General features: G+C 41.4%; 1 protein-coding gene across 2 annotated transcripts in view; it reads right to left on the bottom strand.

The window, feature by feature from the left end:
- The window catches only part of sh3pxd2aa (SH3 and PX domains 2Aa), a 126,172-nt gene that overhangs the window by 16,526 nt on the left and 93,715 nt on the right, over positions 1–15,931 (bottom strand). For both annotated transcript variants that reach the window (XM_034130892.1, XM_034130883.1), the window contains exons 8-9: positions 14,125–14,238; positions 7,519–7,602 (exon numbers count right to left, since the gene is read on the bottom strand). In XM_034130892.1, coding sequence (XP_033986783.1) covers positions 7,519–7,602; positions 14,125–14,238 — 198 coding nt within the window. The remainder of the gene's footprint in view (positions 1–7,518; positions 7,603–14,124; positions 14,239–15,931) is intronic.

A 15,931-nucleotide genomic window follows, 5' to 3' on the forward strand; every position in this document is an offset into this window, starting at 1 on the left:
GTCAGGGCAGAGCGGCTGAGGTCAATAATGTGGAGCAAAGTGGAATGTTTGGCCCCGAACCTCAGCTCGCAAAGCATGTCGTGTGTGTGTGTGTGTAAGGGGTTGGGGCAAGTGCTTGCAGATGGACATGGAATATCAAACGGGATGGCCTACAGAGGAATCTGGAGCGCTACCTAAATGTGTGTATTGTTATGTGTTTGTATTAACAAACTCTTTGGCACTTCTGTGTGTTGTTCTTTCTCTTGTAGTCACTTTTAATACCCTAAAGGAGTGGAATGAAAAATGAAAGATTTAATTAATCGCATCTATTAATCTCATCTGTGTGTATGCATGAGCGTGCCTAAGTATCCATCTGTGTGTGTGTGTGTTGGCTCCAGCGTCACACTTCAGGGACAGAACAGTGAGTTGAGAGAGCGGTCAGTGGGATTCTATGAATCAGATTAGGGACCTGCTGTAAGTGATAGCACTCTGTGGAGGGAGGCGGTTGTATTGAACCTCGGAGAACAGAACCCCACCAATGAGGTCACTCCGCCGTCAGTAGCCAATCAACACCCCCAGAGAGGTCAAGACCCCCTGACCTGGCTTTGAATCAGACTACAGAGAAGCCAGAGCAAGATGTGCTGTAATTTCATTTGATTCGCGAGCACGCCCTTATTTTATTTTCGAGATCTCGGGATCACGCCCCTGTCTTCTTTATGAAGTGTAACGTGAAAGGCAAAGAAGTCTGTGTCAGCAAACAGGCCACGGAGTATACCACTGCTCTCCTCCATTAGCAAATGACATCCTGCGGGGACATAAATCCTGCACGATGGCTCTTTGTTTTTTGTCCTTTGCCAGTGCTCCTAAATCAAACTGTATCTCAAGTGTCTGCGCCTAGCTGTAAAACCTCACTCAAACGTTTCTTATCGCTAGCTCAGCAATGCATTATCAGGCAGGCACAGTAGTGTCTCCATTCACAAAGCACAAGAGGGAGGAACGGGGATGAGAAGATTGTGGGATGGATAAGAACAAGAGGAAGGTGCAAAGATTGAAGTTTGGAATGGGTGAAATATTCACTGCTGTAACTTTTTAGGATAAAATACCTCTGAGTCTTTTTAGTTTTTGTCTTATACTCAATAGCAAACCCAGGCCATTTATTGTGCCGAGCCATTCAACACTAACACAAACCACGGGTCTCCCTGCACATAGAGGAGTCTCATCTTGGACTAATTGAGTCACAGTGAAACCACAAACTGCTCAGAAAGTAAAGAGTGGTGCTGATTCAAAACGTTTGAAAATCTGTAGAGATACCTCTACTGTATCAAGAGAAAATGGAACTGAGCATTGAAATGACAACGGAGGAAGGACTCAACATGGGCCAATCACAACACAACTCATGAGTTTGGATGGAAAAACCTCACAAGATACTTCATAACTCCTAAAATAAAGAGTAAACAAACTGGTTCACAACAAACATGTTTGCGGTTATGTGGGAGTAGAGATGCAAGTCACACACACATTGTCAGGGAATGTCATACTCTAAGTACCTTTTTGGGAACATGTGCATTCTACTAATGGAGACATTCTGGGTTATTGCAGTATTTTATACTTTGGAAATATAAATGATTGTGTGATTGATATCCATGTTATTACCAAGCAAAAAAGCAATAACAACAAACTAAGGCTGAGCCACCTTCTAAAGAGCAGTGGATGGATATTGTGAGAGAAGTCTATATCATGGAAAAAATGACTTACCAACTTAGAGTGAGATAAAATATTTGATAGTAAATGGAACACAATTGATAATTTATGACACAGAGGAAAATGTCTAAGACAAACTATTATATGCTTTTCAAGAGACTATACAATATATGTATGTATGTATGTATGTATGTATGTATGTATGTATGTATGTATGCATGCATGTATGTATGTATGTATGTATGTATGTATGTATGTATGTATGTATGTATGTATGCATGTATGTATGTATGTATGCATGCATGCATGCATGTATGTATGCATGTATGTATGTATGTATGTATGTATGTATGTATGTATGTATGTATGTATGCATGCATGTATGTATGTATGTATGTATGTATGTACAGTATGTATGTATGTATGTATGTATGCATGTATGTATGTATGCATGTATGTATGTATGTATGTATGTATGTATGCGACCCCTGGTGATAGCAACTTGTACCCATGGCTGTTGAATTTTAGTTTGATGTTTATTTTGTTTTCTATAACTTTTGTTTATGTTCTTGTACTTTAGTTCTCTACCTTTGTTCTAAGCTAAGAGAAACCATAAGTAAACATATTGTAAAATGTGTTTTGTTGAATGTACAAACAGAACTCAATAAATACTAAAGTAAAAAAAAAAGTTTTGAACTCCTCAAGTTCTATAAAGTCCTCCCTAACCCTATGTGTGCCTTTATCATCATGACATATTTATTTTAACCAATAAATCATAACAGTCACATAATAGTGTTTTCAATTCTTCATCCATGTTAAGCTTAGGCTAACAAACTGGTCTAAACCCCAGTACGTTGGTACTTGTGGTGTACAGTTCTCTAAACAACCAAGCGTTATATTATTTGTGACCGTTTGCGGGCCAAGGACCAATACTGAACAACCCAACAAACTAGTAAATACATCACACCTAGGATATGTCAAGTCATGCTAACAGGGATCAGTAAGCATTGCAAGTTAGCTGTGCCCTGTGGAGGCCTGAGACGCACGGTTGACATTCAATAGATGGGGCCCAGGATATTATGATTATAAAATGTAGTAATGAAGGTCTTCAAATGCTCACTAAGCCTGAAGCTTTTATGGGCGCTGGAATTCTTGGGCGTGTCTACTACCTAGAACCCCAGAAAATGAATGGCACGTGACTAACAAATTAAGTGTTGGAATTCAAGAACATGGTCTCCAACGAGTTGCATGCCCTCATTCTCTGGTGGCGACAATTAGCCGGGTGACTCATCCTCGCTCTACAGAGGTTGAGGTCTGCGTGATTCAAACCAGTGTGCCGATTGGGCGGCTGTCCCACTTTCACACTTTCCACCAGCTCGTTGGGGCCAAACTTGAATGTTCTGTGTGGGGAGACATGTCTAGTTAGGAGACATTCCTGAAGACCTGCCTAACACTGTTCCCTATCCTGAGACACTTCATATGCTTTATTCCAGTGTATCCATGACGATATACTGTAAATGCTGACACTTGCCTGTTTAGGTTCCTGAATCAGCTGTGTGGTGGATGTACTGCTATTAGTCTCCACAAAACCAATCAGGATTACACAGTGGTGATAAGGAACTAAGCACATTTACTCAAGTACTGTACCTAAGTACCATTTTGAGGTACTTGTACTTTAGAGTAATTCAATGCTTTGATACTTTGTACTTCTACTCCACTACAAATCAGAGGTACATATTGTACTTTTACTCAACTACATTTTTTAATACCTTTAGTTAATTTACAGATTTGGATGAATGATGTGAAATATAATCAAGTGTTAAATCAGACTTTAGTTCCACCTGGAGTAAATCCACAAGCTACCCTGCAGTATACAAAGTCATTCAAACTAGCTGCACCTTTACCAGCTTTGAGAACACTTTCATGATCAATCATTATAAAACATATCATATATATTATTCTGAAATGGACCAATCTGCACTTTTACTTTTGGTAATTTAAGTATATGTTGATGCTAATACTTGTATACTTTTACTTGAGTAACATTTTTGAATGCAGGACTTTTACTGTTAACAGAGTATTTCTCCATTCTGGTACTTCTACTTTTACTTAAGTACAAGATATGAGTACTTCTCCCACCTCTTGGATTACATAGGGTAGTGACCATGTGTGTAACTTACCCTGCGTCAACTGCCTGAGGCTTTGGACCGTATGAATACTGCTGTATGTCAGTGTGCGTTTTTAGAATGAGACGGGTTGTTTTTACACCAATGCATTTCTCTCCTGTACAGTTGCTAGAGTTGACACATGAACACATTAGACCTAAACCGTGTCTGTTTGAAGCTCTGACTAAGCCTGGAGCCAGACAGGTGCCTAACTGTGGGACTAAGAAAAGTAGAAGGCGCCGACTCGCCCCCCAGGAGAGGTGATTTTTCAGACATAGACTCACTTTCAGCATTAAAGCAATAATGACTCCACCAAACCACAGATTACTTGCCAAAAGAGGATGCCAGAACACTTTAAGTGTAAGCAAAAGTCATTAACAGCATTTTAAACCTAAGGGAGCTTGCTTTAATTAGCAGCAACTCTGTTATACAATCATTTATGTTCACATGGCTCAGTGGCCGTCAGGGTTGTTGCGTTTGTGTTGTGGGAGCCCAATAGCTTTACTTATCCAAATGCGTTTAGTGCAGTCCAATTATTTTTGCTGCTCTGTGTGAGCTGAGGACAGCTCCAAGTTTGATGGAGTGAGATTTTAGTGTCAGAGCTGACTCATGGCCACCCAACATGCAGCTCCCGCTACAGTTGCTGTTGGCTTGCTAGTGACGATGTAAATGAGGTTGTTTACCATGTGGCCGCAAAATATGTGAGAGTGCAGAGGAGAGGGGCCATGGGAGGGGCTCAGCTGTGTACTGAATGTTTGTTTATGGGGAAGATGTGTAGGGGTGAGAGAGTTTCAGTCACCGCCAGGGGTAAGCCTGAAGGGAGATCATGCATACATCATACATGTATCTCTCTCCAAGGTTATTTTTGCATAGTGCATGACACATCAGGGCAGGCTGAAATAATTGTTTGTGAACACTTCTGAATGTTTGCTAAGGACCCCTAATGGTTGCTGTTTTTCACAATCTGAACATGCCAGGGGGCCGCAGATCATTAACAACTGCTTCAGTAGCAAAAGGCATTTTCAGCAATCAGTGATGCTTAAAAAAACGCTACATTTTGATATTTGCTGTAGGGCTGTAAAAATGATATTAAATCGTCCGGCGTACAGTATATATTTTCTTATTACATTTCTATTCAAATATCGGCTAGCTCTATTTAAATGTGCTCTTTATTCTACTTTAAACTGTTATGTTCATTATGGACAGAAGTTGTGATTTATTTGTATTTCACATAAACTATCTTTGAAACATGCTATATCAAGATGCTCTTTTTGATTTTTGTGTTTCCTTTTTTATTTAGAAAATGTCTCTCTTGTTGTATCTAGCCTGGTTTCACTTCCTGTCTGTTTTTTACCGCCTTGATTGTTTGCCCCGCCCTGATCTATCCACCTGTGTGTTCTCACGCTGCTGCACTTGTGTTTTTGCCTGCCCTCTCCATCTGTGGGTGTATGCCGGTTTGTCCCAGTGTTCTCTGTCAGTTTGTAGTTCCTGTAGATGTTTCCCCTGGTGGGGTTCTGCTCCTCAATGTTTTGCACGTTTATTCCTTGCATTATCCCTAGTGTTCCTTGTGGATTTGCTTCCCCGTTTGTCTTCTGCCAATCTGGGCTGTCCCTAGTTTCTTTTTTTTGCTGTTGTATTAATAAACCTCCTTGCTTAGTTTTGTGTTTTTCCTGGTTCTGTTCCAGCTTTCATTTCAATACAGCTCGCCTTTAATTATGTATACCTGCCTCCTTCTTTGTACTCTGTTTGGGTCCTGCTCTACTCACCTGCACATTGCCACAGATGTATATCTTTATCAAGATAAAAAATGACCAAATTGGGATGGATGTAAGGTTTTTGCCATTTCGCCCATCACTATTTTGTCATGGCTTGAAAACTGAAAATGAATCCCACACCTGATATTTATGTGCTACTAACAATGTGCACAAATCTAAGTAAATTAATTCAGTTTTGTTATCTTCCCCGCCTTTTTTTATTGCCAAAAGGCCAGGAGGGACAAATAAGTGGGATTCAACTCTCCTTTTTTTAAGAGTAATTGTTATAACTTCACTTAAAGTGGACCTATCATGCTATATTTAAATGATATATTGTAGGGCCATACCAATATAAGGTATATTTATACGTTTCTGTTTTCAAAATACCAAACAGATCATGCCATGCCTCATTTTGCTCTATTTGCTGTTCTCCAGCACTGTTTTTGCAGGGGGCTGATTCTGTGAGCTGCAGCTGACCACGCCCCCCTGCAGGAGAGGGGAGTCGCTCTGATCAAGTCAGAAGAGGGGGAGAAAAAGAGATCTCCGTCCTCCGTGTTTTATTATATTATTATAGGCCTATAGAGTCGTTATTCATTTGTTTTAAAGCTCAATAAATAACAAAGAAGACCTTTGACCGGCACTTTTCTAATTTTGTCCAGAAGATTTAAACTTTAACGGACATCTTGACCGGCGAAAGAAACTGAAACTGAAACTCTGCCGCACGGTCCCCTCGTTCCTTGGAAGAGGCGGAGAGGTGGGTGTTTGTCATCTGCTGGTGGACTAACCGGAGAGAATTACAGTGCTTGCCTCGACGGGGAGGGATTGCATTGAATTAAAGCAGCGGGAGCAAACGCTTGCCTCAGGGAGGGAGAAAAAAAGCCACAGCGGAGAATAAACAGAAGGGTAACCATGGTAACCATGCGCGGGAAGTCTTCTTCGCTGCTTTTGTGGCAGACTACAGCACCACTTACAGGCCTGGCATATGCACTACAGCGTCTCCAGCGCTTTCGAGCAGCAATGGCCGGCCGTGGCCCAACCCCACATTCCCCTGATAGGTGGAGAGTTGGCCCAATAGCCGTAGCGCCACTGTCCTGACGTCAGTAAAGTGTTCAAATCTGGATCAGTTTTTATCAGATCCGTTGCAGCCCCTTTTTTAGAGATTTGGGTATGGAGGAAAATAGAGAGGGTTGTGTTTTCTGACACTTGGTGAGTTCCCTGGAACACCGGGGACACATATTCATGTATAAAAGACGTACAAAAGTGCATTTTGCATGATAGGTCCCCTTTAAAGGTGGGGTAGGTAAGTTTGAGAAACTGGCTCGAGATACACTTTTTGTTATATTCCATGGAATGCTCTTAACATCCCGATAGCAATGAATATCTTAAGTGCTTTGACAAAAAATCCATTAAAACATTTAATCTGTGGAAGCCGTAGAACTGTAAAAAGCACGACCAATCGTTTTAGCCGGCCCGACTAAAATAACTGGATGGCCTACCTGCCTGTCCATCTGTGCACAGACTTATCTCGTGCCCTCATTGGTCATGTGCGCGTTCGTGTGTGTTGGAGGAGGGGCTTTGTAAGGAAGTGGCAGATTTTTTCCGGCTGTGTATTTTCAAATTCTAGCGCAAAACTCAAGCTGGTTTCTCCAAAATGACCTACCCCACCTTTAACATTGCATGCTGCATTTTTGTGATAAAGAGAATTAGCTAACAGCAGCTTCAGTTTGGTTTGGTAATGACGCTTGAATACACACACTAAAGATAAACACTATATGTGTGTATGTTGGTATGAATGAGCGACTCAGGGTCTTTTATAGGTATGTCTGTTGGTTTGTGGGTTTCTCATATTGTTGAATGTGTAGTGAGTCCACTGTCACTGTTTAATGTGTGTGTGAGTGTGTGTCTGTTTCCGCCTTCACCTCTGCTCTGCTGCCGGTTGACTATCCCCCCCAGGGTCCAGCGGCGGTCCAGCCTCTTCAGATGTGCCTTGCGTCTCTTTGTAACTGATGATGATTAAGGAGTAACCAAAAGGAAAATAAGGAAACAAAAGCGTTAGTGTGAGAAGCAAAGATTATCAACAAAAAAGCAGTTGTTAGCAGCATAGCAATAGTTTCTAAGGGACAATGGCACATCAATGGAGTCAACAAATCATCACTTGGAATGGTAAGCTGGGTTTGTAAGTGTTTTAGCTAAGGATATGTTAAAAGTAAAGTTAGCTGCTGGTGGATGATGCAATTGTTTACAATGATCTACTCTAGATATACCAGTCAAAACTCAAAAATGCATGTAGGATTCATTTCGAGGGCTTACTCTTCCTAAGTTATTTAAGATGGATCAGGCTAGCCAATGCGAGTTATACTTTAATGTTACTTATAGATGGATGTGTACTGTGCATGTTTAGTATGTTTTGCATATTTAGAAATGTGATGTATTACTTTTTTAAAGATAAAAAAACAGGCCTTTCCTGTTAAATGTTTGTTTTATGAATGGTCTGCAAATGGTCTGCAAATGGTCTGCAAATGGTCTGCAAATGGTCTGCAAATGCAAATGGTCTGCAAATGCTAAAATCGGATTGGATTGGTGCATCCGTACTTACAAATCACACAAAAGTCAAATGTTTTCTGGTACTCTGTTCCCCCAATAACATCATTATTTTCAGACTATGACATGTTTAAATGGGGTAAAATCCTGCTTACAATTCCCCAGAGTCCTTAGCATCTACAAAGGAATTGCTTTAAGTTATATCGACAGCAAAACCGAGAAAAGCAGCACGATTGTTCTGGTTACTTGACTCCAAAACACCACACATCCATAAATAGGGAAATTCTTTTTAGCACCTGATTAAGATTAAGCATGATGTTAAGTAAGGATCTATTTCTGTGTTCACTGCCAACCTACATCTCATAAAGCCATCTCTTGAATTGATTCCACTAGGAAGTTAGACAAAGATGGTAGTGATATACATTGATAAGGTCTACACATAGTTCCCGCTGCAGTGTGATGAACTTGTGACCTCTTTCACTCCTTATTACTTCAAAGTCTCAGTAATAACATGATGAGTCGTTTTCCTATCTTGTATGAGGCCACATGAAGAACAAACACATTAAATGGATTACAGCACTTGTCTTCCATCTCTCTTGGTACTCTGATTCCTTCTCCATTTCCTGTCCTCTCTTACCCCTCATGTCCTGCCATCTTTCCTCCTGCTCCACAGCTGTCCTCTCTTCCTTTGTGTGCCTATGCTACTTGTAATTTCCTCTCTCCTCTTGATTCCTGTCTGCCTTCCACCCATCCCGCTGAGCACCACCCTACTCCCGCTGACCTCCTAATTGAAATATCAGCTAAAGGAAAGGCACAAAGGGAAATGTTATTTTGAGGTAATTCCAGCGGGGCCGGCTCGCCTGTCGGTTCCTCTCCAGCGAGCCGAGCTGTCAGTGGAATTAGGTTACAGACCACGCAGAGATAATGAGATGTAAGGGACGACAGGAAGCGCGAAGGGGAGATCAGAAATAAGAAGTGACGATGTGTGCAAACACAAAGACACCAGGCCCTAATGGGAAAATGGGGGCCACTGACAGAGGATGGGGGGTGGAGGTGTGTGTGGTTGTGAGCTCAGGCACTCCCCGAATAAATGTGCCTGAGTGCATTGGTTAGCAGAGACAGTATAAAGAACAAATGAGAGTGTGTATCCACAGGCTTAACAGGATGATTCTGCTTTATAATAACCTGGGTGTTATTTGGTAGAATATGCCAAGTTTCCCAACACTAATAAGCAGATTGCCCACACCAAGTACATAGCTTTGATGTGGCGCAATTTAGATCAGCACACACAGTTTTCTTGTCCATCAAGGGATTATTATCCACATTTAGTTTTACTAAGATTTTACTACGACATACTCATGCCTGCGTTTTAAATGATCAGGTTCTAGTGAAAGTGCACGTTTGTGAAATAGTGAGCATGCAAATGGATACATGAGACTTAAATGAACCTTTATTTGTATTGCAGTTTTTTTTTTTTTGTTCAGCATGGGGATTAAACAATATATTTTTTAGATTTAGTCATTTAAGGAAACACAGGGGAGCAGTTGATAAAAAATAGTAATTTATTATAATAATTATTGCTTTAACACTCTGTTTTAAGATCCCAGCTATACAAATAGTAGTCCACCGATTAAAAAGTAAAAAATGTATACCTGGCCACTGCATTACCCAGAATGCAATTGGGCAACTGCTGTTTCCACAAATATAAGTTGTGTAGTAGATACAGCTTATTTAGCTTCAAGCCTACAGCAGAGATGAGCAGACGGCTACAGAGGTCTGCTATAGAGTGGTGCAGTGACAAGTCCTAAAACCCGGAAGTGAGTTAGCATTTTACCACTACGGGTTCCCTCGTCTCAGAGCCAATGGGATTTCTCCATAGGATTTTGGAAAATAGCTCGAAATAAGGTCTGTGGTTGACACAAATTTAAGAGACGGATCACGTTTTGTTCTACGACATTAAATACATCAGCAGTGACCCCACTGGTGATTTCTGAAGAGTTTACGTGTCTGAAAAACGATGGTTGTTAACAAGTGGCTGAATAGGAATACAGAAGTTGTCGAGGCCGTTGTACGTCATTACACCGAACACGTAAACACTCCCGCTAAGTTTGTTTGCCCCTGTTCTGCTTGAAAGCAAGTACCTGCCTCTTGCAAACTGTTAAAACAAAAGCTTCAACTTGTACAATTTTTAATCTGTGTGTTTGAATATCGATCTTAAGTTGGCGTGTACTCGTCTGTAGTTCGTTTATAGCATGACGTTAGCATTTTGCTTCTGGCGATTCGATTTATGATTCGAAAATAATAAAAGTAGGGTAGATGTGGATATTATCCTGCTGAACAAAACGTGCATTTATCTAACAGGTTCGTTTTCCACAGACCTTATTTCGAGCTATTTTCCAAAATCTTATGGAGAAATCCCATTGCTTTTTTGTCGAGGGAACCCATGTGCAGCTTTTTTCCGGTTAAATACGTCATCCCTGCACCACTCTGTTGTTTTTTCTAAGTCAACAACTTCAGTTTTTTAAATTTTTTATTTTTTATTTTGAAGTCCCAAAATGACGCTGACTCAAGTCAGATAGATCAGACGTCACAGCAGTTTTTGCAGTCTTATTCCCAATCAATTTTAAACCGACTTTAATGTGTACAATTGGCACTATTACTTGATGATGAAACTGTTGCATTAATTGAGAATTAACATGTAAATGTTTGCATCAGTAAAAACTAAAGTAAAATTGACAAAAAGACATAAACAAATCTATCTACGGTCATAGGCCCCATAGCGGAATTATGGGGTAGAGAAAATGCTTTTTAACCAGGAGAATAGTTACAGGACATTACACAGACTATAGGCTACATGCACTGCCATTTCCGACAGTGTGCACCTTTTCAGAACTTCATTTATAATAAGAGGTGGGAGCAGATATCTTTAAAGAGGAAATATTATGCAATATTTCAGGTTGATATCTATATTTAGTGGCTCTACTGGGACATGTTTCCATGCTTTAACCAGTTAAGCCCCAAGCCTGTTTTTCAGGTCTCAGGCTCGAAAATGACATTCCCAGAACAGATGACCATATCTTCACTTCTAAAAGGGTTAAATTAATAATCTTTTTTCTCAAAGCAATGATAAACCTGTGAGTTGGATGTAGAAAAGTCAGAATCAATATAGAATTTCAATTCAGATTGAACATAGTAAAAAAATGTAAATGATAGTGTCCGTCCAAAAATAAAACATTACTTGTAGTGAAAACCACCCTTGAATGATGAAAGTAGACTAAAAGCTTTAGGAATCCAAACTATAACATATAATAAGTACCCTGTATCAAGATTGATGCAAAACAAGAACCCACTTCTGGGGTCATTTGGGTGGATTTGCCATATCTCTGGCCCCCCTCGGTCGATTTTGATGATTGACACCTCTTTTGAACCGTGAGAGCCAATAGAATCGAGAGGAAGTTCCTAAATCCATCTAAACATTACCATTGAGGAGTGAGAGTGATGCGCACGCAGTTTGCCCAAAACCGGAAGCTGGGTTGTAGCTCTCATAGCAGCTAATATGAAATCTCAGTTTTTGACAAAAATGGAATGATGGATTATCAGTAATCATTTTAAAGTGACACAGACACATTGGATTAACCTTCAGCAGCGTTTTGATTGTTTTAATGCCATTGAACACAACTTTTGATCAGAAAAACAGCAAAGGTAAGACGTATTTGCCGTTTTGGCTCCGTAAAGCTACGTTGTGAGTTGTCTGGTTTCGCCTTCGCTGCCCTGAGTTTTGGTCGCACAGTGATGATACTTATAGATTCTGGAATCTGTGGAATTTCAGCTTTAATCTGATATCTTGTTTGTGCAGATCCGATAAGTAATCGCGGGCGGTGGCTATGGGGCTTAACAGGTTAAGGTTCAGAAAGCTCTTTATTTTTCTCATACTGCCTGTGCTGCAGCACCTCCTTTCACCCTCTGTCTGAAACCAGAGCCCAGTCTACTCTGATTGGTTAGCTGGCCGGCTCTGTTGTGATTGGTCAACCGATCAGAGATGTGCCACCCCCTTAGCCTTATCACGTACAATGTGTCGAAGCACTGGCCAATAGAAGTGCAAGTGTTACCTAGTGATGTCATTAAGTTATGGAAGTTATGTATCTTTGGGATTTGAGCCTTTGCAGACCATTTACAAGCACTAACATATAACACACTACACGAAAGGGAAAACCCTAAAAAGCATAATAGGGCCTCTAAGGTTTTTAAGGGGCTTTATTAAGGAGAGCCTGTTTCTGCAAAACGTAAAAATAAGGTATCCCACCACTGTTATTTGAGTGTGTTGCCATGTAACTTTTCAAAAAGGGGTTGTCGCCTAAATAATACCAAGAGCATATCTGACCCTAACCCAAGCGGCAAACTCTGGGGCAGAGCCGGGAAGCCCATAAGGAAGTGCCACAAACTGCAGTTCATCTATTGTCCGATAGGGGATGGCTGCAGAAAGGAGCCATTTCCATAGACCCCTATGTTAAAATGCCCAACTTTATAGCAGAAATAAACATGTTTCTACCCCTGGATGCAAAAAAAAATATTCTGGATATAGTTAGATTCCACCTTTATGACAATGGATTGGGGAGTGCATTTTTTTATAACGCACCCCTTTTAGTTATATTAGGTTTTAATTTATTTGCATAAATTAGGGCGTCGTCACTTTGATGGACAGGTCTCTGCGGTGACTGCTGCTTCTAGATCCGTTAGCTCTGTTAGCTCCAGGATGCTACAGTGGCTCAGCTGCGAGGCTGATCCGGGGAACACAACTTGAACTCGGACTAGTTTGTTGTGTTGGTGCCTGGTGGAGTATTCTTCATTTAAATATCGGACGTATCTAATGCCGCCCCGGCTCCGCCTCTTTGCCCTTATTTGGATCAGGCTGGAGCAGGCGTGAGTTAGGCTCTGACGTTACTGTCGAGACGGCAGCGGCCGACTCCGCCTACTAAGGGCTTCTCAGCAACTCTGCAGAAAACTATGGGTGACGTCACGGACACTACGTCCATTTATATATATAGTCTATGCCCTAACCCTAACCCTAAGACATACGTATCATGTGAAAGGATATATGTATTGTTGTGGTCCAATCACAATACTATATTAAATCTAAGTTCATTTGAAAAATGGAAAAACCCCTTGAAACCATAAAAACATCCAGTCATCAGGCAGCCAACACTCAATGTTGTTTCACCTCCAGGGTTGTAAGAGATTCCACTGTTACAGGCCCTGACAACATCCATTAAGTATGTGTGAGTGTGTGTGGGAGTGTGTGTGGGAGTGGGGAGAAAGATCCAAGAGAGGAATGAAAACTGCAAATTACAGCGAGTGTGGCAGCTGTGCAGGAGCTGTCATCCTTCTAGCAGAGTGTGTGTGTTTGTGTGTGTCTTACAGAATATGCACTGATCAAAGAAGCATGGAGGCTTGCATGTCTTAACGATGGATGAAAAATGTGTTGGATAATCAATGTTGCCTGTATATCTTAGCATGCATATGAGCACATTTGTGTATTTGCACTTAATTAACGACAATTGGATCCCCCTTGGTCTAAAAGCCGGAAGGGGCTTATGACACAGTGATATAAAGCTCCATCCCAGCAGTGAGACTGAACACTAGGGTCACAACAAAACAAGCGTCCTCCAAGAGTTGCAGCCTCCCGGGGGATCCGACAGGAATTTTCTGTGGTGCCAAAATATTGCAAACCCTTTTGGCTGCAGTCTGGTACTGTTTCACCATGGGGCTGCAACTGTGGTCTCCAAGGCTCCTAGTGTGTGACTGGAAGTGTGTTTTGAGTCTGTGTCTAGGGCTGACTTCTGTGACGTGTAAGCATAGAAAACAAGCGCACCAAAAACCATTATTGAGAAACCGCATTGCCTGTTACACGCGGATGATTTGGGCAAGAATGACAAAAGTCTTTCTGTGTTTTATGAATCTATCAATGCGTGTGTGTTTGCGCTAACCTTCTCCAGTCCTGGAAGTGCCCAGATCCAAATCGTCTCTGGTTACATTTTGGGAGTCCAGGTATGTGGCTGGCACCCAGCCCTGCTCCTCTGCTGTGCTGACAAACCACCAGCCTGGAGAGAGAGAAAAAAGGGAGAGGGACAAAGAGAGATGAACATATTAGTATTGCTAACAATAAAATTGTGCAGGAATGAGTGCTTAAACCCGGAAATGAGTTAGCATTTTACACTTCGGGTTCACTCGTCTTTCAAAGTCTTTTTTGAATGCCTGAAATAAGAGTTCTGGTTAACACAAGCTGAAGAGATTTTTACGTTTCGTACTACAACATCAAATATGGTAAATACTCATGAATGCAAACTTCCGGATTGGCACACAAACTATTCATCACTAAACTAGTCTTTAATCATGGCATGAAGAATGGCTGTGAACATCGTTCCTAGATGTTTACAACTCATTGCTACTCATCTCTCAAGTTTAGCACAATGTACTGAGAGTAGATGAGCCAGCATTTATATAGCAAATTCAGTGTGTGTATGGGTGGTGAAACTGTACATCTAATCAGGCCCGCCTGAGAGTGCCTCATCTTAAGCGCCACAGTTTTGCCGCTGCGAGGCTCCGGCGCGTGCACCATCCCCCCCCCCCCGTTGACGCTTGCGACACAGAGGGCCTCATCACACAAATTTGCGTGGGGCCACAAGTTGGCCAGGGGCGGCCCTGCATCTAATATTAATGTACAGTACATCTAATACCAGTGGCGTACCATGTCTATCCCAACGGGACCTTCTGCACACACACACACCCCCCGCCGTTATAATGTCCGTCTTTTCATTGAATTGCCGTCTTGAAAAGGGTACTGACAACAATTCCGAAACAACATCATCTTCACCTGTTGCCATTTGAACTTTAAAAACAATCAAACGGCAAAAATGAATTGCTACGTCGCATTCATCTAGATCCTCTGTCTCGAGCCAGTGAACTACCGGGCCTTCTAGAATACCCTGGAACCGAGGGAAACTCTGAAAGAATACGCCCATTGGCTACAAATCAATATATGATTGGTTGATCAAACTGTCAATCCAACCGTACGCTCTCATTCAGTGTAACGGCCAGGGCATTCTATCAAGGATATAGAATACCTTGGTTGAAGGATATGCTACCCAGAGACCCAGAAAAGTATCTGATTGGTTGCATTCAACTACTGAAATGCGTAGTGCATTTTTTTTTTTTTTATTGTTCCACGATAGAGAGATCTGATGTGAGCTCATGATGGCTGGACGTTTCACCTACTTGGAAAGCTCTCATCATTACTAAACCAGACACCGAAGAAAATCCTGGAAAGAGGAAGAAGCTGGAGATCTCCAAGCTCATCATACAGTAGATCAACAGAAGTTAAAGGCTCTTGTTGCATGAAGAAGGTGCTTCATTTTTTCCTATTCCTCAATTTGAAAGTTGTTTTACCTCCGCTGTTTTAGCTAGAACTCCCTTGCATCCCTGAGCTAAGTGTCTTCAAGTCGAACAAAACAAGGTAAAAAAGTCTACAGCGATGAAAATAGCAATTTGAGGTTGTACTTAGGCATTGAGAGAAAGGCTACTATCAGCATGGATCACAATAATAATACTTATTTGGGCTAACCCAAGTTTAAACAATTACCCCAAGGGGAAGATGAATATTCACAACAATGCTATGGTTGTTTATCCAATAATTGTGGGGACATTCAACTCAAAAACAAAAACAGGCCGTCACCCGATGATATTGGACTAGCCGTGACACCGTATCAGACCAGGGGAGGAAAGTAGGGGATCAAT

This window comes from Trematomus bernacchii, unplaced genomic scaffold (assembly GCF_902827165.1).
Source record: "Trematomus bernacchii unplaced genomic scaffold, fTreBer1.1, whole genome shotgun sequence".
NCBI classification, from domain to species: Eukaryota; Metazoa; Chordata; class Actinopteri; order Perciformes; family Nototheniidae; genus Trematomus; species Trematomus bernacchii.